Source organism: Amphibalanus amphitrite, unplaced genomic scaffold (assembly GCF_019059575.1).
Source record: "Amphibalanus amphitrite isolate SeventyFive unplaced genomic scaffold, NRLGWU_Aamphi_draft 001341F_arrow, whole genome shotgun sequence".
Taxonomy (NCBI): domain Eukaryota; kingdom Metazoa; phylum Arthropoda; class Thecostraca; order Balanomorpha; family Balanidae; genus Amphibalanus; species Amphibalanus amphitrite.
In genome coordinates, this window is record NW_024882834.1 from 83127 (window position 1) to 106216 (window position 23090).

At 51.3% G+C, this 23090-nt stretch overlaps 1 protein-coding gene across 5 annotated transcripts; it reads left to right on the forward strand.

Moving 5' to 3' along the window:
• Positions 1-1266: 1266 nt before the first annotated feature.
• On the forward strand, positions 1267-22925 carry LOC122372288 (calcium/calmodulin-dependent protein kinase type II subunit beta-like). Of its 5 annotated transcripts, none has more exons than XM_043349284.1 (9): positions 1276-1405; positions 6667-6722; positions 11678-11715; positions 12094-12184; positions 14101-14304; positions 14598-14739; positions 16135-16334; positions 19295-19447; positions 19743-22925. In XM_043349284.1, the coding sequence occupies exons 2-9, from the start codon at positions 6685-6687 to the stop codon at positions 22102-22104; spliced, it is 3228 nt and encodes a 1075-aa protein (XP_043205219.1). In that variant the 5' UTR covers positions 1276-1405; positions 6667-6684; the 3' UTR covers positions 22105-22925. The 5 variants fall into 5 exon arrangements, with proteins under 5 accessions (XP_043205220.1, XP_043205219.1, XP_043205222.1 ...); XM_043349287.1 differs by having other exon boundaries at positions 1280-1405; positions 14603-14739; XM_043349285.1 differs by lacking the exon at positions 6667-6722 and having other exon boundaries at positions 1267-1405.
• The last annotated feature ends 165 nt before the right edge of the window (positions 22926-23090 follow it).

Below are 23090 nucleotides of genomic sequence, written 5' to 3' on the forward strand. Positions count from 1 at the left end.
TTCTGTTGGTCAACGGTACTGGATTACAATAATCACGAGTTTTGTTCCGACGGTGGTAAAATCGAGTAGTTAGAAAAAGAAAAGCTGCAAACAACGCGCACAAAACACTTCACCTTTTTGAATCTCAGCCATGTAGTAGAATAACCTTTCAAATTTTCAGCATGTTGTAAACGATGACTTGATCTTCGTATCCCTAATGGTTGCGCAAAATTTGAAGTGTTTAAATCACGGTGAAGAAATTTATCTGCCCAGATGAAGTTCTGGGCGAAAGGTTTCTTCTCGGCCGACTTGATATTATTTTACCTGTGTCTGTTCCTTGAAACTGTTCTCGTCAGCTTTCCCTATGACAATTTCCACTTTGACGGCCTGTGGGTGGAGGAGCTGCGCGCGGTCACGGCCCTGGCGCTGGCCTGCACGCTGGCTCGGCTGGCGGTGCGGTTCGCCGTGCTGCTGACCGTCTGCGGTCTGCTCAGCTGCCTGCTGATGGCGGCCGCCCAGCACGGCCCGGCGCCGCTGCAGCCGGACCTGGCGCTCACCGGTCTGCTGTTCCAGCTGCTGCTGGCCGCCAGCCGGCGGTACTGCGCCGTCCGCTCTGTGCTCGTGCCGTTCTGGCTGCCCGGCTCGCCGTGGTGGCAGCGGCGGGCGCGCCGCGCCGGCCGACTGTGGCGCCGGGCGCGCCGCCGGCTGGGAGAGGCCGCCCGCGCCCTGCTGCGGTCCGGAGAGTACACCCTCGACCTGCTGCTCTACCTGGTCTGTCTGGACTGGCTGGGCGACCTCTGGACGTGGTGGCTGTCCCTGGGAGACCAGCCCGGGCCCCGGCCGCTCCGCGTCAACTGCTACCCGAAATTCACCGTCGACGAGTTCTGTGGCGACTTTTGATCAGAAGAAATCAAAATGAGGCATTCAAAATATCAAGACACAATTAAAATTACTGAGTACGAATGTCCATCTGGTCATCTCCAAATGTCTCTGTGTTGACTACGTTTATTCCTTCAGTGCGTAATAGACAGCTCGCTTTTCTAACACGACTGTGAAGTGTGAATCACCACATATTTATCAGGATGCATTGCCCGCCGCCCAATAGCGACGATCCTTCTCCTCTGCAACTGACAGCGACCTAACAGTACCTCCAGCGGCCGTTAGATGGCGGTGAGGTGGCCGGCCGGCCGGTCTTCTCCGGGTGGGGGTGGTGTTTTGGAGCCGGCCCAAGAGATGGCGTTTGGAGCGGTGCCAGCGCCGGACGAGCCAGCCGGCCAGCCGCGTGGTGGCAGCACCGTTAGTGTGGTGACGGCTCGAGGACTGTGTGGCTGGGGTGGGGCGTCACCGCGCGCCGCTGCCGCCCTGCCGTCGGGCCAGGGTGCTGGAGTAGCAGGAGGGATAGCCGCCGTCGACGCCGACGCTTCAGGTATTGTCCGTTACCCCGCCCGCACCGGGCCGGGTGGTTCAACCCCCCCCCCCCCCCCCCGAGAGATTCCCGTCGGTCGTTAGATCATCCAATCTCATATATTTAGCTCTCCAATCTATGTTTAGGCTCAAACCCATTTTCGTTGCTCATTCCGTATTCAGGCCGTCTGACCTGGACGGGTCAGAGAAGGTCACGGTCCCAAAATTTGCACAGCAGATTGTGGCCCAGTGCCTACCCCCAGTGAAGATAGAGCACTGAAAATGGCATCAAGCGACTGTCCGTTACCTGCAAGTACCTACTTTCACCGTTAAATTTAGGTATCCCCAAGGGTCACTCGGAATATGCGACCTCGTTTGACCTGGGCAGCATAAAATGGTTAAAATTGACGCACTTTAGCCCCTTTTAAGATAGTCTTAATGGTGAAATAGCTTCAGGCCATGGTGAGTCATTAGGTGCCGTTTTCGGGACTCCCGCTCCAATGGATGGGTCACAATCTGCTGTGCAAATTTAAAGTCGTGACCTTTATCGACTTCTGTAGGTCAAACGTAAGGAGTGCCGCTAAACAATTTCGGCCACATATTCTAAACCAAAAGAGCTCCGTGATGTACGAGGTTCAAGTCGATTCAAAACTATTCTGAGCATGAGGCTGTCTTGACGGACATATCGGGCCCTTCGGAGCCTCTTGGCGGAACTGTGGGACTTTGGAACGGAACTTTGGCGAAAGTTCGCCATCGAGCCCTTAGAGTTCGCCTCTTATGCTATGGCACAACGAATCCTTTTTGAAGATGTTTTGTGCTTCTATACTTTCGATGTGTCGCACATTTCATGGGATAAATAACGCAGTGGCGGATCTAAGGGGGGGGGGGGTCACATGGGTCATGAGTCTGACGTGACCCCCCGTCCTTGGGGCTCGGGAGCACCACAGGCCTGCCAGGGGCACCACAGACCTGCCAGGGGCACCACCGGCCTATCAGAGTTACCACAGGCCTGACAGAGCACCACAGGCCCGCCAGGGGCACCACAGGCCTAGCAGGGGCACCACAGGCTTGTCAGTGACAACACAGACCTGTCAGGAGCACCATCGGCCTAGCAAGAGCACCACAGGTCTGCCAGGGGCACCACAGGCCTGTCAGGGGCACCATGGGCTTGTCAGGGGCACCTCAGGCCTGCCAAGGCCCAAGGGCAAAGACACTGACCAAAAATAAAAGATTATAAAGAGCAAACAAAAACTGAAAATAGGGCACCACCAAAATTAAGTGGCCGAAATTCGCAGAGTTCTTAATCCTGGGCCCGTATTCACGTCGGAATTTTTCGTAAGATTTATCTTACGATCGCTCTTTGTCGTACGATAATTTGGTATTCACGTTGGTATCGCAAACAGTTAAGATTTATCTTACGATCAAAATTTTGGTCGTAGACATTTGTCGTACGATCGATCGTAAGTGCGATTCACGTCGGGACATCTTAAGTCGAATCTTAAGATGATCGTAAGACCTTAATGATGAAGGTATTGGGAAGATACGACTACTCACTGAGCTGTCGTAAGACGTCACCTATGCTTATGAATTGTATATTTAGGTATTGAAATTGTTGTTTATGGTTTTTTTCATAGGTATCATTTAATCCCAAATTGATCGAAGAATACTATTCCGATGCCAGTTTTTCCCTAAGGTCAAAATTGAGGTCGTCAGTTGTCACCAAACACAAGACAATTTAGACTCTCTAGTGGCCACCACATTTACCGATTTTCATGATGATCTTTAGTAGTAATTTATTAGCTGACCAATCGTCGTTTTGAACGAAATTTCCTGTCAGACTAGTTCAAGGCACTGCTGTTCACTGTGCCAACATCATTCTTACATATTGCATCGCTTTTCTGCAAGATAAGCTAGTGTTTTGCAAGCAGCTGCAAGACGTAAATAAAAATCATATCTAATTTTTTAATTAGACTTTTATAAAAATGTGATTTTGAGCGGCTAAAAATGAACATTTTATACTAGCCTCTGATTGCTCATCTTTCGTTCCATATAGGTGCTTTGCTGCTTTTCCCTGCTACTTTTCGAGATATGCGCCAGTAAACCACATGATGTAGGGGCAATTGTCACCTCGCCGCTCTACTGAAGGCCCGGCGCTCTTTAAAGCGCTGGAAGTTGTGAAAAACAAACGCGTATAATCTGAATAAAATATATGTCCCTGAGCTCAGAATTGATCAACGCACACAATGCTGTCAAAATTTTGGGCCAAACTAAAAAATTCAGTTATTATTAACCCCCAAACACAAGTCAGTGATAATCAACAACAACTTGCTCTTTAGTTAGACTTCTTGAGAAATGTTATTCGAGCCGCTAAAAATGACCATGCCATACAAACCACTAATTATCTTTCTGTCATGCCCTACTCGCAATTTTTGCTAATGCCTGCTACTCTTCGAGGTCGCGTGACCTCACCATTAAAAGTAAATGGGGAAATAAGGAAACTGTTGTTTTTGCACATGGAATGATCTCAAACTGTCTCAAGCACACGGAATCGTGATTTCATGCACTCCTTGCAAGATCCGATGCTTTACTTTTGCATTTTTGACCTTCTGTGACGTCATTTATGACGTCACTACGGTCATAGGAGTTTCTCGTCAATAACTCATGATCAAATTGAGCCAGCGACTCGGGAAAGCCACCAATGGACTCGGAAAGACCTCCCGAATCGAATGCTATGCTATACGACTTCCTTCGATTAAGTTCGTGGCCTGATGGGCTCTGACCTGACCTTGACTCGAGGTCAACACCTTAAGTTGACCTCACCCGGACAAAAAATATACCATTCGACGCGCCTGAGCCAGGCGAACACGATGGTGCCAAAATCGCTGCTCTGCGACCATTTTTTTGCGAAATTATTTACCAAAAACCAAACCCTACCTTGGGCTTTTTGACTTCACCTCAGAGGTTACCGGTTGACCTGGGACCTTAAAATCGGGTATCAATCGTTCCGTCTTGAAACGGCGCACACGCTTGTTTTTTCCGCGAGGCTCTATTTAGACTAGGTTGGGTCAGGTCAGGTCAGGTCAACCGGTAGGGGTCGTGACGGGTATTAGTAGTACCTGTCATCCGCCTCTGACAGCTTCGTAACATATTATGAAGGCACCAAAACTACTTCGTAAATGTTCAAATGGTTGCTAAATTCGAATTCAGCTCCAAAAACTAACCTAGAAACATGTAAAACTCGAGCAAGTGAACCGAGGTCACCAAAGGTCAATGACCTGACCTGACCTTCAGGTGACCTTGACAACCACCCTATTGCATGAGAGCAACATCAAATCACATGTTTGAACGTTTGAAACCACGAAAAGCTTGCAAACGCGCGGCTAATGCGAGCCGACATACGCCGAATCGCGATTCCGGCCAAACATGGTCTCGGAAAAGAAGTCACAGGTCAAAGGTCATTTGGGTCAGGGTCATGAAATTTTCAGGGTAGGTGTAAAATTGATCAATGCGAGGGTACTGAAAGTTTCGTCGCGATCGGCCGCTTTTTACGCGAGTTATTCGCGAAAAACCTTAGGGGGTTGCATCAACCCCCCCTGAGCCGGCGAGGGTTAAAATGCATGTTTTATCGATTTATTCTTCATATGATCATTTGTAATATAATAATATAGTTTTCATAATACCTAATGGCAAAATAATTTCCATAATAATTTTGAAGCATACTAAATCTGTGGTACTTTTATAATGTTAAGAATAGCTCACTATATTTCGTTTGCTGTATCATTTGACGGAGGATCCATTTTCTATGTCGTCCCGGAATATGCTGCTAAAAATCAAATCTTCGGAACTGCTACGACATCTTAAGTTGGGTCGTAGGATGAATCCTAGGACTTTTGACATGAATATCAAATTATCTTAAGATTGTCGATGTGAATTAGAAGTATCCTAAATATCCAGACTGATCGTACGATAAAAAGTTAAGATGGTCAACATGAATACCAAATCGATCGTACGATGAAAACTGATCGTAAGATGTCGACGTGAATACGGGCCCTGGGCACCACTTCGATTCATAACCCTCCCCTTGGAGTTTTCCTTGATCCGCCCCTGAAATTACGTTTAGCACCGCGGGCCGTAGATAAGCCATCAAATACCTAATATTCCGCAAGAAGGGGGTAATAATTTGAAGCTCTTACCAAAAGAAATGCTTCTGAGAATGTCAGTGACACAAGGATAGTAGTCTGCACTTTGGACAATGCTCATCTGTTCGTTTATCGGCAGACGGCATGTCAATTGCGATGCCATTAGCCGTACGGAGCGATTCAGTGCAGCCGATTAGAGAGGACTTCAGTTTTTTGCCTGTTGAGAGCTGTCCTGGGAAAACCGTCTACATTTCTATTTTCTTGTTCATACTGTAGCTCTTGCTAAACAACCGTAATCGATAAAAGGGGTTTAGGCTGATGCTTGCTATTCTTCAGTGGCATCGCGAGCTATTTTATGTTATTTGATATTCATTTTTATTTCATTGTTTTCTGTTTATCAACGTTTGGTTTTGGATGTGCAGCTTAAATCGTTAAAATAAAAAGGTGGAAGTAACATTCTGATGAAGCTCCATAAACGGTTATTGATCCCCACCCCATGTCCTAGCAAAAGTCAAAACACAACACATGTATTTAAAAGAAAGTAAAAAAAAAAACAGTGAGATAGAATGCAACCAATTCTATTGAGATACACGTTTAAAACAGCAAACAAAATTATATAGGTATAATCATTCGCAAATCGCACTTCCAGAAGCGGTATGGCTGTCGCGATCTAAGGCCCCTGCGAAGCTTGTCGATTTGCTGTGCCGCACGACATAGCTGCGCTGCGGAACAGTCTACCTCACAGGCATTCGAGCCGGCTGAGGGCGCTACGGCGCTGCGCTGAGATGGGAAGGGTTTTGTCCATTGACAAAGATAAAAATAGTGGGTCAATCATGGATTTTTTTAGCGGATAGGGGGCGTAGCGCACCGCTTTTAAAGGTTGCACTTAACCATTGTGTAAAATCAAATATAAACACTGATCTTACGACGAACCATATTGAAACGTCCCGTAATCCGAATCGTTTCGCCTTCTAGGTCACTGTGCTTTTAGTTAACTTTTTACTGTTAATCATGCTTCTGCTGTCTCAAAGATATTCTAACACGTGTATAAATAAGAAAACTCTGGGATTCGCAATAAAGCAAAAACACATGAATGCTCCCGTTCAGCTTATGTACATCACGCTCTCCCCACGCTCATTTCCAGCGTCCGGCCCGCGCAGCGATGTCCTCCGCCAGCGAGTCAGGGACCGACGACGAACTGTAATTGACCTGTGTTACAGGCGCTTGCCGTGATGCTGTTTTCACTGAATTGGTTGTGCTTTGTGTTGTTCCTGCTAATGTTACCCGCCTCTCCACCCCCACCCCCCCCCACGAGTCTCCTCGGGACCGTTGCTCAGCGCCATATTTCTCTCAAAGTGCATCATTTCATTCTCTCATCTGTGTTCTCTTTCACTCTTTCACTTGCCCAGCTCTAATTGATCTATGTTGTATGATTGTCAATGTTTGTGTTTACGTTTGTGTTTGTGGTTATAAATGTACGGTTGTGGTTTTGAGTGTTTCTAATTTCTCTTGTACTGACCCATGCCTATGTTGGGGGGGGGGGGGTGCTGAGGTAATGCTTGTTATAAGGCACTCGGGTGAAGTTGTTTGCCCTCTGCTCCATTTTAACGATTCAAGAAAACGTTTGCGTTAAATACCTATGTGTGCCGACTCGAATTTAACAATTCACAAGATACACACACTATGCCCTCAAATGACTGATACCCGCTATTTGAGGAAGGCGTTTTGATCGTTTAAATGCATATGATGCTTATGTACATTCAAGAAAACGTTTGCGTTAAATACCTATGTGTGCCGACTCGAATTTAACAATTCACAAGATACACACACTATGCCCTCAAATGACTGATACCCGCTATTTGAGGAAGGCGTTTTGATCGTTTAAATGCATATGATGCTAAGCAACATGTAAAGGGGTACAGAGACCATTCAGACATATAACTATGAGCACGAATATGCATGGAGACATAGTCACAAAATTACATACATTACAATTTTGGAAAAAATAATGCTTTTCCGCCATTGTGTGAATAAAAGGTTTGAAGCATTTAAGCACAAATATGTGTTGCTTGCAGTGTCGCCTTTACAAGTTGATCACACTTGTGTAATGTGCATGACATGTTTTGCTACATGTTTATTACAGCAGTAATTTGTATTGGTTACCTATTGCGTGCTATTCTTAACACCATGACAAAGGTAAGACGCGTGACATGCCTCGAAGAATAGTGTTCGGAATGTCTAAAAACACGTTTCCAAATAGGAGTGTCAGGTCTGTTTTCTTGAAATCGAATTTCTGTAAAGCAAGACGACACTTTCTCGACGCGAAAACCGTGCCAATTACCATGGCGTGCTATGGCGCGCTTTTTGAAAGTGCCATGGGTTGTCATGACGAGCCATCGGTTGTCACGACGAACCACCGCGCCGGTTGCCATGACGTGTGGCACTGTGGCACGGCGTGGCACGAGTCATGTCGCCAGGGCGGCCGCAGCGACGGCCGGACATCGTCATTAACCGTCTGGTTGGACCGAGCCCAGCTGCTGGGAGTGGGTGCGTATTATTTAGGCCAGGGTTCATAATGTCCAGGGCACAATGTGTCCAGTGCTCGAAATGGCCAGTGCCCTGAATTGGCCAGTGTTCACATTGTCCAGGGATTACATGGTCCAAATGTGGCCAACTGGCTGCAGATAGGGTAAATTCAAAGAGGCCAGGGTTCATAATGTCCAGGGCACGATGTGTCCAGTGTTCGAAATGGCCAGGGTTCATAATGTCCAGGGCACGATGTGTCCAGTGTTCAAAATGGCCAGTGTTTATAATGTCCAGGGCACGATGTGTCCAGTGTTTAAAATGGCCAGTGCCTTGAATGGGCCAGAGTTCATAATGTCCAGGGATTACATAGTCAACCTAACCCAACCCAACCCAACCCAACCTAACCTAACCTAACCTAACCTAACCTAACCTAACCTAACCTAAGGGAATGATGTTTGCCTACCAGGGATAAGGAAATAGTTTCTCGCATGAATAGATTGCAAGCAATAGTAAATCAAATATTTTTAGGTTAAGTGGTTATGCATCAGGCTTCAGGCCTTCGGCCTGAAGCCAGATACATAGCCACTTAACCTAAAAATATTTGATTTACTATTGCCTGTAATCTCTCCTAAGGCATTGCCTTCGGCACTGCACTGCTTCGCATTGAGCTGGTTCCGTGTTTTTTACATAATGACGTCACTTTCAGTGACTATGTAATCCCTGGACATTATGAACTCTGGCCCATTCAAGGCACTGGCCATTTTGAACACTGGACACATCGTGCCCTGGACATTATGAACCCTGGCCATTTCGAACACTGGACACATCGTGCCCTGGACATTATGAACCCTGGCCATTTCGAACACTGGACACATCGTGCCCTGGACATTATGAACCCTGGCCTCTTTGAATATACCCTATCTGCAGCCAGTTGGCCGCATTTGGACCATGCAACCCCTGGACATTATGAACTCTGGCCCATTCAAGGCACTGGCCATTTCGACACTGGGCATATCGTACCCTGGACATTATGAACCCTGGCCAGAATGAATGCTCCCCGCTGGGAGTCGAATGGGAGACGGACTGGAGGGCAGCGCGGATTGGGCCGGCTGGCCACCGGGCGGGGGCCGGTGCGTACCGGACTCCCGTCTGGAGCTGGGAGGGATGATGGGTGGTCGACCCGTCCAGAGGGCTTGGCACGTGCAGTAGCCGCCCATCCCGGACATAACTACGAGTTCATTAATCGGACGGGGGGGGGGGGGGCACAGTGATAAACTACATGAATCTTAACGCAAACAATTTTTGATATTCCAGCAGGATATAAACTCAGCTAAATATGAAATCGAAAATACCTTCTTTCGGTCGAAATTAGCCCAACATGAAGGTAAACTTCTTAAGTGAATCAGTCATAATTTGAAGGATTGGATGTGAAATATATGTAAAACGTAAAACGTAGCATCAAACAACCACAGTAACAAAGGACGTTGATGCCTAAGGACAACGATCAAGATGTTTATTTGTATTGTTTAGTCGCGAAACTGAAATCCAGCAAGATGATCAGATATGGTTTGTTGACTGCAGGATTTCATCCACGGCTGTTCAGTCGCAAATTCCCAGACCGGCCTCGTCTGTGTCTGCAGCACCCGGCAGCTGCTCAATGTACGATGAATGGATCGGTATTTCTGTTGGCCGTTTAGCCGGTAAACACGCCTGTCTGGGGTGGTAGGGAGTTAGGGGGACGGGGGGATCGACTGTCGGTAGAAACGGTGAGCCGATTGACGAAGGCCTCACAGAGGTCAGATAGGTTGCAGACATGGGAGCCTCATACAAGAGCAAGGGGCTCCAAAGTCCAAAATGGTTAGTGAGGACAGTTCCTGGGGAAATTCCGATATGTAGTGGTGGCAGCACAGGGCTGTTCTGCTCAGTTGACAGCCGCTGTCTGCCGTCAGGGGTTTTAGGCTGTCCAAATGTCAGCCGTGGTCAGCTGCTCAAGGGAACTCGGCAACATTCAATGTAAGACAGCTGCTGAGGGTATTTCCGCAGACTGAGATTCGCTGGTCAGAAGAGGCAGAGGTCTGTTTCGACTTCCGGTCATTGAGGTCAATGCATTGGAAGTTTAGACCGAGCATCTTGAGGCAGCTGCCGAGAGGCGCTCTGGTATGTCATTGCAAACTGCTCACAGTTGGTTCAAGAGGAATCCCAGTTACGAGATTACAGCTGCTTAGAACTCATTCCGGGCAGTGGACTAAATATCCGAACATTTGCGATCCTTTTCGTGGGAAGGAGTTTGATCATATGGAATAGCTTGACGCGGTGTGTTCGGTGCTCGTCTCGAGCAAGTTAGATGATCCACCTCATTCGAACCGAGGTGAATTGTTCTATCGAAGGAGGACAGTCCCTGACTTCGCTGAGCGTTTGCAGTCCGCCCTCGGAAACTGACTGGCATGGTGCCGGCCCCAAAGGGCAAAGGTCACGGGTTATACATGTGTCTTAGCTGCGCCAAATGCCAATATGTATGTGTCTACAAGACATGAATCCATCAACAAAATTGACCTTGGTAAAGTTACTAGTTCGGTACATCCGCTTAACAAACACGCCCTCGGCCTTGAGTCCGCGTGAACTCGCCCCTTCCTCGTGTGATCGGGCGGCCGAGGACCACACGCACCGGCCGGCGGAAGTGGCGGCGCTGGCTGGGCCGCGCGGACAGGCCGTGTTTGGGTTCCCTCGCACCGCGCTGCGACGGGACGAGGCCAGCGGAGTCGACGGAGCGCCGCGCGGGCCCGGCGCGTGTGGCGCTCCCAGCCGGCTCCGCGCCGACCCCGGCCAACCTTTGCGCCGTGGCGGCGGCCCGGCCAAGAATGTGGTCCTCTGGCCGGGGGCCAAACGTAACAGGTCGGCAGCCAGCGGCCGCCGCCGCCGCCGCCGCCGGCTGTCTTTGTCGTTTGGCGCGGCGTGGTCGAGCAGCTCACTGCCACGCCGCCCAGGGAAGGGACACGACCGGTCACAGATAGGTATGGGCGCATACAGGGTCAGCAATGAGGGTGGTCAGATACAAGCGATGGACCTGGAACTCCGAATAAGGCTATTTTGTCAGCAGTTTAATCACGACTTTATCGTGCCCACTGATGAGACTTCGGCAGTTGACGACGAGCCGAGTATTGCGACCGCTGCTGGAGCAGAGTGGCCTGGCGTTGAGGTAGGGGAGGGGTTCCCGTCTGTGCGCCACCTGTTCCTACATGTCGGCGAGACGAGTCACCTGCGCCCGGGTAGAGGCTAACGAGACTGCCGAGAACGAGATGTGGGCAAGGCCGACGCTGGGTGCTGGCACCGAGTCAGCCAGAGATCTGTAGGATATGAGCTCATTCGAAAATAAGTGGGAATTTTCTTTAATAACGTTTTCCTTTTAGGGCCTCAGCTTTTTTACCTTTTAGTATGCATGAGGGCTGGGTATAATCATTAAGGCTTGTTAAGCTTTATCCAGGTTTGCAGTGGCTTATGCGCAATGCAGGCTCGGTTTGGTTTTTAAGTGGAGTTGGTGTGCCTCTGCTAGTTGCTGCTTTGTTTCACCGCGTAGTCGATAGCCGTCTGACTTCATGTTATTTGTTTTAATAGTTTGTCTCTGCTTTCAGGATGTCGATTTTCGTGGATGAGTCGTTTCCATTGGAAGGTATGTGGCACTGAGAATCCATGCCTGATAGTGTTTCACATTTAGTGTTTGTCAATCCGATTCCAGTGGCGAGGAAATGGTGAAGCAGCTCGTGACTCACTATTCAGTGCCGCATTGTACGAGCATAAGCATCTATTTTTCCTTATAATGTCAATGATGTTTGGCATTCCCATCGCGATGTTTAGTCGACTGTTACCATAACCGTTTCCGCCGTGTTTCGGAGCTGACGTTGCTGCTTTCGCCGTGTTTTATAGAATGTTTTTACCGTTCCTGTCATACTTCAGAGCTGACGCTACAGTTTCCGCCGTGTATTTTTTAAGTTTTCTTCCGTTTCCGTCATGTTTCAGATCTGACGCTACCGTTTCCGCCGTGTTTCAGATCTGACGCTACCGTTTCCGCCGAGGGACGTCACTGTTCGTCGTAATGTCGAGGTCCGCGAGAAGTTCACCATGGGAGAGGAGGTCGGACGGTAAGCTCACCGGCTGTGTGTCAGCTGGCTGTCAGTGTCTCAATCTATCTTGCCTTACTGTGTCATATCCCTCGCCCTGGCCACTTGTTTCGCTGGCCAGTGTCATACGATCAAACTCACGTGGAATACACCTGGATTTATCTAACCGCACACTGCGCAGCCTGGGACATATACGCGTAATTTGATAAGACTTCTGACATCAAACGCACCCACCCACACACGCATCTGGCACTGCCGCGGTGTGTTCGTCGTGCGTTCGTCAACTAAAGTGACACTTTTATGAGTGCGTCTGTGCTCGTGCCAGCAACCTTCGGGCCTGTCGGGTGGGTCGGCCCGGTCACTGGGTCACACCCCAGCAGCGCGTGCTGACATTGCCCGCACTGCCCCTGACCGCGTTCCCCTGCACGCTTCTGTGCAGAGGCGTGCGGTGTGAGCACGCGGACACCGCGTGGCAGGCACCGGGCGGCCAACGCTCTCAGGGAGCTGCTGCCGGTTTCCCGTAGGCCGTAGGCGCTGCTAGGAATTGGAGCGAGACGCATACTCCAAAAGTCTACCAATCGTGAGCGATAAAAGCCGAGCGCAACCGAAAAAATTCTGTGTTGTATCGCTACGACCCCGAAGTTGTTATTGCTGTGCACTGCTTTTTCTTGTCCCGTTTTGTAAGGAAGCCAGAGAAGAGCATAATATTATGTCGAATGACGAGTACTGAATAGTGTCAGAACTCCGAATCGATTACGCTTGAAATCCTTGGGAAAAAGAAACAGGAAGTGAATATTGCTCATGAATAATCACCTTTATTTAAACGGTTATGTTTAATCAAACAGCTACATATAGCTAATAGCTATGATATTAATTATGAGATCGACGACACGTAGCTAATCTATCTTTTTTGCAATACTAGAAGAGAAACCGTTTTATTTCAGTGATGTCTACGTGCCAAAATTATCAGCTCCTGTATGATATTCTTAGTGATTACTGATTACTGAAGTGTTAAATAAAAACAAACGGACAATTTACGAAGAAGGAGGCACTAGTGGATACAAAGCTATCCTTTTGCTGTCGCACTCGCGTCCCTGCACTCTCGTGTCAGTTGTCACGGCCCCGCCCTATGTCTGTGCTCCCCCAGGGGTAAGTTCAGTTGTCACAGCCCCGTCCTATGTCTGTGCTCCTCCAGGGGTAAGTTCTGTTATTACTCGTACAGCCCCGCCCTATGTCTGTGCTCCCCAGGGGTAAGTTCTGTTATTACAGCCCCGCCCTATGTCTGTGCCCCCCAGGGGTAAGTTCTGTTATTACAACCCCGCCCTATGTCTGTGCTCCCCAGGGGTAAGTTCTGTTATTACTCGTACGGCCCCGCCCTATGTCTGTGCTCCCCAGGGGTAAGTTCTGTTATCACAGCCCCGCCCTATGTCTGTGCTCCCCAGGGGTAAGTTCTGTTATCACAGCCCCGCCCTATGTCTGTGCTCCCCAGGGGTAAGTTCTGTTATTACAACCCCGCCCTATGTCTGTGCTCCCCAGGGGTAAGTTCTGTTATTACTCGTACAGCCCCGCCCTATGTCTGTGCTCCCCCAGGGGTAAGTTCTGTTATCACAGCCCCGCCCTATGTCTGTGCTCCCCCAGGGGTAAGTTCTGTTATTACAGCCCCGCCCTATGTCTGTGCTCCCCCAGGGGTAAGTTCTGTTATTACAACCCCGCCCTATGTCTGTGCTCCCCAGGGGTAAGTTCTGTTATTACTCGTACAGCCCCGCCCTATGTCTGTGCTCCCCCAGGGGTAAGTTCTGTTATCACAGCCCCGCCCTATGTCTGTGCTCCCCCAGGGGTAAGTTCTGTTATTACAGCCCCGCCCTATGTCTGTGCTCCCCCAGGGGTAAGTTCTGTTATTACTCGTACAGCCCCGCCCTATGTCTGTGCTCCCCCAGGGGTAAGTTTGGTATCGTGTATCGCTGCACGGACAAGGCGACGGGCCGGCAGCTGGCGGCCAAGTTCGTGGCCACACCGCGCAAGGATGACAAGCGCGACGTGGAGCGCGAGGTGGAGATCATGAACTACCTCCAGCATCCGGGCATCATCCAGATCTTCGACGCCTTCGACGGCGGCAAGGAGATGACGCTCGTCATGGAACTGTGAGTGCATCGGAGCAAAAGAAAGGGGTGATTATTAGAGATAAAGGTACGGTTATAACTTATAAGTGCATATTGTGGTGGGACTTACGTTCGTCAATCAAACTACATGGCTTTGTTTTGTTTATTGATATTGATATTGATGCTTCTGTCTTATGTGCGGTTTAACCCCAGTCTTGTGCATTGCGGCACACTATGTATATCCGAGCATTTATAAACTGCACCGCCTTACACGCGATTCAGCTACCGGACAAAGTCAGTATGCAATCGCACGAACTACCTGCGTCCCCCCGCAGAGTAGAGGGCGGCGAACTGTTTGACCGGGTGATTGAGGACGACTACATTCTGACGGAGAAGGCGTGCGCCATATTCATGAGACAAGTCTGCGCCGGGGTCAACTTCATGCACCAAAAGAACGTCCTCCATCTGGACATGAAGGTGAGTCGTTGACACAAGTGTATGTATGTCGCATTATGAGGATTTTCATGCTCACGGAAAACTCCGATCCAAAAATGTTATAGCAGGCTAACAGCGGTTGAGCGATTCATAGCAATCCATGGCGGGAATACAATATATACAGCAAACACGTTGCATATATCTTTTATGGGTCACACGTCACACATTCACAGAAACCATTCTGAACGAGCCTGGAAGCGCGGTCCAAATGGCAGAAAAACTGAGTCAGACGGCTCCGTCGGCCGGCGGCTCCCAACGGCCTACGGAACGGTCCAGACAGCGAACTGAGCTAATAATAAATACAGCTGCACGGACTCAGCTTGCAAAGAAAAAACTCCACCCCCCCCCCCCTAGACCACTCTTCACAGTCCGAATCCCCTGGCTTGACCTCTATTTCACTGATCGCTGAAAGACCCAGTGAATGAGCGCGCCGGTAAGGGCTTATCCAAGCCATGCTGATGAGAACGGAGCCTTCCCGTGCCGCGACCTTTGAAGGCCCGTCTGGCACACTGAGCCTCCCTCCCCGAGCCGTGACCGTACGGGGTACGGCCGGGTGGGTGTCGAGCCGACCGGAACTTACGGCCGACACGTCAGCAGTCCGCCCGAGGCCACCCTCGCCGGGCCCTGTGTACAGTGGCAGCGGGCCGGCAGTTTGTAACGCTCAATTGGCGCCGTGTTACGAAGGCAGCAGTGCCGTAAACTGGCTGCTGTTTGCCTGGCATCGCCTCGGCGAGCTGCAGGGGTGAGGTGGCGCCGGATGACGCACTGCTGTTACTCAGCAGGGGAGGTGGGCGCTCCTCCCGGTTCCGGCGCCTCCGGCCTGTTACTGGGTGCTTCAGGTGTACCGGTTATGTAACCACAACGCTGGAGCGGCGATGTCAGGAGTATCTCGCCGAGTTGCTATGCTATGCTATGAACTCAAGCAGTTCTGAACCGCTTTAAGCGCTCATGGCGCCATATTGCCGACCTTCAGGGGCGTCCTGAACCGTCCAGGGCCTGGGGACGATTATCATTCAAACAAACATCGCATCGGGCCTCGATTATGTTTACATATCTGCCAGACTGGTTCAGATCACTCAGCAGTGTATAATGCCGATCAAACGTGTCGCACACAAAGACGCCGCTTTCAACTTAAAACGGATGCATTTGAGTGCATAAATAAACATGATTATTACTACTTTTAAATGACGGAATAATGCTGCAAAACGTTTATATAATTGGCTTTAACATTGTTTGATAACAATAAACTTTATCGCACTGATGGAGGCAAAATAGATTTTCAGCGTCATTTTGCAACAATTTCCTATTTTTCCCTTTAATTGTCATATATCGTTAGTAAACACTCTAGCTCAGCGCGCCCCGGCATACTGCTTCCAGCCGGAGAACATCCTCTGCCTCTCCAAGACGGGCAACAGGATCAAGATCATCGACTTCGGCCTGGCCCGGCGGTACGACCCGGCCAAGAAGCTGCAGGTGCTGTTCGGCACGCCCGAGTTTGTGGCGCCCGAGGTGGTTAACTTCGATGCCATCGGCTACCCGACCGACATGTGGTCTGTCGGCGTCATCGCCTACGTCCTGTGAGTACCTGTGGCCGCATTCACAATCACGGGTTAAGGGTAGACGTAGGAGTAACGGGTAACGGGTTATTTTTGCGGCCGTATTCACAATCGAAGTGTACCCCTGATGGTCGCCCGGCGCCACACAGACGGCACCACGCAGGCCAGGTGCCGTCTGCGTGGAGCCGGGCGACCAGCAGCGGTAAACTTCGATTGTGAATATGGCCACAAAAATAACCCGTTACCCGTTACTCCTATCCCTAACCTTAACCCGCGATTGTGAATACGGCCACTGGGGGCTTGCCTACTACTCCGGAATCTGCCCGTAACACGCTTCTCTGGGCTCCCTAAAAAGACTCCCTATAGTAAGCTTTCTTTACTCATTGCTCATTGCTTACAACTCCGAAAGTAAAGCATGAAAACATTTTTCCATCGACCAGCTCTTAATGCAAAGTTTCTAGCTAAATTTGACCGGGTCGGTCAATCTAACCGGGCCGGTGTTATCGAGTGTCTTGACCTGACATCGGCACTTTTTAGATTCCCTACACCCTACTGCATTCACGACCACCCACATTTCACTGTTTAGTGTCTAAGCCAAATTGTCATAAACTAGGCTGGATTGCTTTCAAATGTTCAGGCCACGACGGCTGGAACAGCTCAGGGGATGAGTCAGGAGCGGCGCCCACACTAACTCTCCAGACTGCCGCTAGATGGCTCCGGCGGTCGGCGCCTGGAGTGATGCTGTGCCGCACGACGTAGCGCAGCGGACCGCCTGAGTGATACTGTGCCGCACGACACCCAACCGAGCGCAGCGGGTCTGAGGCTCGCAGGGACGCCGTTTATCGGAACTGGGCCACGGGGAGCACTAATTACGATGTGCAAACCGCCTTTTGTTTGATAAACACAAGCGGAAAGTTATAATCAGGAGTTAAATTCAGCTTAACCCCATGAAATGCGACGGTTGCCGCATCGTCGTAAAAGGCGCTCTATTGAAGTTATCACTGACGAGCTGCCCATTCGTCCTTATCTTTCTTTTTTTACTTTTTACGAGAGAGATAGGCAGTTGCTACTTGCTGCTCTCGTGAGTCGCCCGTTATTATGCGAGTGTGTTGAAGTGTCAGCGTATCGGTGTAAAAAGTAGCCTTCACCCAAATGTATGAGCGATACCACAATCTCGGAGGCCTACTGAGTCGATGTTCGATCCGGGAGAACGTGTCTGACATTCCGCTGGCAGCCGGCCTATCACACAGGTACGGGGGCGGCCGAGCCGGGGTTCGGGGAGGGACGAGCCGGGGGCGACCGGACGCGGCTCGGACGTGCCTCCGGCGCCGCGCCGGCCCTCCCCGTGACGTCACTAGTGACGTATGTGACAGCTATGACGTAGGCGCGGCTGGGAAGAGCCTCGGCTTTATTGCCGTGCAGTGAAAGCTGAAAAGCTGAAGAGACTTCAAAAGGGAAGCGCAGTGCTGCAGGTTAATTTGCAGCCTACACCTTGGTAGCGAAAAAAGGTTATTCGGAAACATCCCAGTGAATTTGTACAATTTTCTCAAAGAAGCCCGGCTTACCAGGCGTACAAAATATAAATTGTGAACACTGCCCCCGTCAAGGAGCAAGATAGGAGTCTTTCTGGGACACGATTTTAATAACTGATGGACGTTTTATCGTACGCATTACACACAAATAAATATCACTTTCCGTCAGATGTCACGAGAGCAGAATCGTTTGTCATATACGTCGTCCACTCCAGAAGTTTTGAGACTGCCCTCGTAAAAGCCCTATTAAAAGTGCTAGATTCTTGTCGCTTTCATATGTCCTTACCACAGTTGTCATAAACGTACTTGCATAATCTTGTTTTTCTACGTTGCAAGAGACGGCTAGGGCATCACCCTGAACATGGCAAGTCACACGCGGCTTGTCACAGTGACCAGTGTACAGCATGGTCAGGCTGTTAGTGTCCTCACATGTGAGGACGACTTTGAGGGTCGCAAGGCAATACAATTTTGTGATTAGCTTGATAAAAATACCCCAGAAACATTTAAAATTGACTCTTCAGTGACTTGAGACGAAAGCTGGGTGTATTTTTACCGATCCAGACACTAAGAGACAAAGTGTTCAATGGAAGCACACTGACTCCCCCACACCCAAGAAAGCCAGACAGAGCAGGTCCACTGGGAAGCTCATAATAATCCCGTATTTTGACAAAAAGGCATTATATTCATTAGCTGGGTCCCATGCTCGGCCAGATGCTTAACAAGGAATGGTTCCTGAAAGTTCTGCGGGAGTTGAGCAAGGGAATTCGCCACAAGAGACCGGAACTCTTCAAATTTAGCCAGGGGCACCTGCACCAGGACAACGCACCCACCCACAAGTCGATCATGGTGACGAGCTAACTAACACAGATGGGCATCAAAACTGTCCCTCATCCTCCCCACAGTCCAGATCTGGCCATCTGTGCCTTCTGGATGTTCCCCAGACCGACAGAGAAGCTCAGGGGACGCCAGTTGGAGGATGTGGAGGAGATGAATGATCTTGTGACAAAGGCCCTGGGCACCTTCACTTTGAAGGACTAGCAGCGGGCCTTCAGGAAGTGACCGGAGCGCTACAACAAGTGTATTGAACTCGGGAGGTCTCATTTCGAGAGTCAATGAAGTTTCAAGCTTTTCTGAAACAACTAACTGTCTCTACTGAAAAAGTCTCAAAACTTCTGGAGTGCACTTTAAACGCTAATCATCTCCGATGCGAACCCATGGGCTGAACCACTACCTGACAGTTACGAGAACGAAAACCGCTTAAATACGATTATATGCAAACTTATAGGCGAAATGTTAGTTAAAAATGAACAGCTTAAGACCCATGCCCTCCGAAGTAATATTGGTCTCCCGTATGTACAATGTACATTCCCCTGTGCTAAAATTCATGACCGAGTCGGAAACATCCCCAGCTTGTCATCCCAACTCATTAGATCGTTCTTTTTGCGGCAGTGTGTCTGGCCTGAGCCCGTTCATGGGTGACACGGACTGCGAGACCATGGCAAATGTCACCATCGCCAAGTACGACTTTGACGACGAGGCCTTCGACGACGTCAGCGACGAGTGCAAGGACTTTATCACCAAGATCCTCATCAAGGACATGAGGTAGGAGTCGGAGTGGGGATGAGGAGGCCTTAGTGGTTGGCTTGATGTTGGGTGTTTTGAGAGGGTTTAGGGAGAAAAACTGAGCTATAAGGTGAACTGCTTGGTGTGGACGGAGTCGGTTGTTCAGACCGGATAACCGCATAATAGTATACATAAATTCACGTCTTTTTATTGTCTAATTCGTGTTACTTTTGCCTTGCTCTTCTCATAAAAAGAATGTATTTTGAGGATGATTCTGCAGCATGTCTGATATAGCAGCCCATCTGACCCTGCGTCTTTCCTGTGTTCTCCACAGCAAGCGGCTGACGTCCGCCCAGGCGCTGACGCACCCGTGGCTGACGATGCGTCCACCTCAGCAGCCCATGAAGGCTCGCTCGCGGCAGGCGTCTCTGGCATGTCCCGAGCCACACCTGGAGACGGCCCAGGTCAACCTGACCCAGTTCGTGGAACGGTGGCTGGAGCACCCGACCAGTCCGTACGCGTTCTCTGAGACCAGTGGCGACCTGGCGCTGCCGCGCGCCGGCTCGGCCGCCTCGGTCGGTCTGTGCTCTCCGTCCCGCTGTGAGACACTCACCACACCTGAACTGTCCTCTGACGAGGAATCCAGTGGAGATGAGGAGCCTCTGTACCGGACTGAAACGCGGCCCAAGCCGGCTGAGCACACTCGTGTCAGTAATATCCGACGCGAGGAGTCGTTGAAGCGAGCCCGTGGCCGTCTGGTGCAGCAGGCGAGCAAGGAGGAGCGTTATATCTCCATCGATGAGGTAAAGACGCTGAAGCAGCAGGGCAGCCTAGACGAAATGGTGGCCAAGGTAGCCAGCTTGCCAACCTCTCGCCGTGGCAGCGTGACGCAGGCTCCACCGCCGTCCCGACTGCGCGCTCCTGACAGCCCGCGTCCCCAGACACCCTCACCACTGGCCAGCCAACCGGCGGGCACTCCGCAGCGCACCCAGCGCCAGCCCTCTCCCGCCCACGCCTCCGTCTGTGATCGGGTGATGAGCGAGGCAGCGGCAGCGCTGTCGGACGGCACCCTGGACCGACAGAGGCTCTCCCCGGCGCCGGTAACCGCCGTGCCCGCTCCATCCCCCTCGCCCGGCCGCTCCCGGAGTGGGGCCGTCTCTCCGCTGCTGGCCCCCACTGGTAAGGACAGCTCGCCAGCTAAACCCACCAGCCGGAGTCCACAGCCAGACTCGGGACCCACGCTGCCGGTGCCGACCCGGTCGCGCTCGCAGACGCCCAGCGTTACAGTCACGGGCGCGGCGAGTCCTACGGCCGACATCGAACGGTCTGCCGCCAAAGACACCGCTGCGGCCACCAGCGCCGAGCCGGACAAACTCAGTGTAGGCGACGGGAAGAAGCCACGGAAGTCGAAATCAAAGGAGAGTGTGTCGAGCGGCGAATCGTCGCCTCGCCGCCGCCGTCCGGTGACAACGGGAGAATCATCAGAAACGGTGCCGGCTGACCCGCCAGCCAGCGCGACGACAGCACGGTCTGGGAAGAGTACACCAGAACCAAAAGCGACACAGAAACAGGACAGTCAGAACGCAAAGCCAACTGAAGATAACAAGGTGTCATCTCAGAAGACAGCTACGGAGCCGAAAACGGCAAAGGCACAAGAAAAACAGCCAACCAATCCAGCCAATGACACAAAAGCTTTGTCTGGGAAAACTTCAGAACCGAAAACGATCAAGATCCAGTTGGAGGAAGACTCGCCAGCAAAACCTACAGGCGATTCAAAGTCTTCCAGCGATTCAAGGTCTTCATCTGGAAAAACGAGTCCCCAACCAAAAACGGTCAAAATTCAACAAGAGGTTCAGCCTGAAAAGATCAATTCATTGATATTTAACTTGAAGCCAGTGAAACGGCCAGGTCCAGGTCCTATAGCGACTACTCTCACTACAAAGGCTCCCAGTAACTTGGGCATGGTGCAGCTAAAGAAAGTGCCCTCTTCGAAATCTGATGCGTCCCTCACATCAAAGGCGGAGAGCGAGGCGGCTCAGGTGAAGCTCCGACGCACACGGCCGTCTGACTCGTCCATCAGCAGTCAGAGAGACAGGCCCGTGCTCACACGACAAAAGGCCGACACTGGCGGGACAGCCGTCAAAAAGAAATCCTCCACCAAACACCGGCCTAAACACGAGCTGGACGCCAGTCGCAGCAATAGTGCCGAGACCACACCGTCGCAGCAGCCAAAAAACGTCCGTAGGCCCCGCGAGCACATCGTCCAGATCGAGGTGGTGGGCTGCGCGGGGCCTGAGCAGGCGGACCGTGCCTCGGCGCCGGAGCCGGCGCTCAGAAAGCTGCGCCAGGCGCTGCGGACGCTCTCCAGCGGCTCGGCCCAGTCGGCGCCGAGCTCGCCCTACCCGAGCCGCGAGGGCTCGCCCGGCTGTGAGCTGCGGCCGGCCGGCCTGCTGCTGCGCTCCTGGCACAGAGACCGGCTGCGCGACGGCGCCGGCTGGAGCGGCCGCGGCCCCAGCCTGATCGACTTCGTCAGCGCCCGGCTCGAGGAGGCGGCGGGCTGCCAGCGGCGCGAGCAGGAGCGCTTCGAGCGGCTGCTGCGCCAGCGGCGGCCGCTCTCGCCGCCCCCGGCCACCCGCCGCCCTGCCAAGGGCCCGCTCGACTGGAGACGGCTCGGCTGGTCCATCACTGACTGGTGAGGGAGCTGCGCTGACTGCACAGCCGGCCCACGACAGCGCCGAGACCTACTCCGGGTACAATTACATCCGACACTGTGCAGCGACCCCAGAGAACATTTTTGGAGAATTCATAGGCAGATTTTATTTAAATTAATTTAATTGAACCTTCATTGAAGAGGTTTACATTCGATTACAAAGTCTTATGTTCTTATTTCTGACAATATTGTTCTTTCAGTGGGTCGTGTCTGGGTCGGTAATTGAGCGGTGGCGATGCGCGATCGTAAGCTGTACGGGGCGCGGTGATCGTTGCGGGTCGGGGTCGATCAGGTCGCTGACACCGGGGGCGTATGGCGAGATCTCTGTGTCAGAGGCGCGCGGCCCGCGGGTTGGTGTCACGGTCTAGTCAGCGGGGCTGTGATGTGGGATAGAAGCGCCCGAGGCCCGCCTGCGCGGTCGCTATTCCAGCCAGCGGGCTCCGCTAGCGGGCTCCGCTGAGGCGTGACACGGCCTTACTGGGCAATATAGCTCAGGCACGCTCAGAAACCACGGCCCCTGCCGCTCCACCATAAAGCTGAGCCTGACATGGGTCATGAGAATCGTTTAACGCCAGTAAAAGCCAGTCAGTCAATATGCGCTATTCTGAAAGAGGTGAGTTTTCGACACCCGCCGTCGCCTGATTATGGAACCGTGGAACGCGAATCCTGAATGTGCTCGTGAGCGACTGACTGAGACAGGATCTGTTTCCGGCGCCGAGTGGCGTATGAGGTGTTTTGTCCCGACCCGATGGGACGGGCGTGTTAACGAGGCGTGATCTTATTAATAAATCACACGAAATGGCCCGAGTGGCGTGTCTTGGCAGAGTGGTCGGGGTGTGGGTGAGACGGGTTTGACAGATGAGAGCCGAGCCAAGAGGATACGGTATTCAGATGTGTTCAGCCCCCACCTGTCAGGGACGACGGAAACCATTCAATACGATCAGCATAAACACAGTACAAGATATCGAAAGC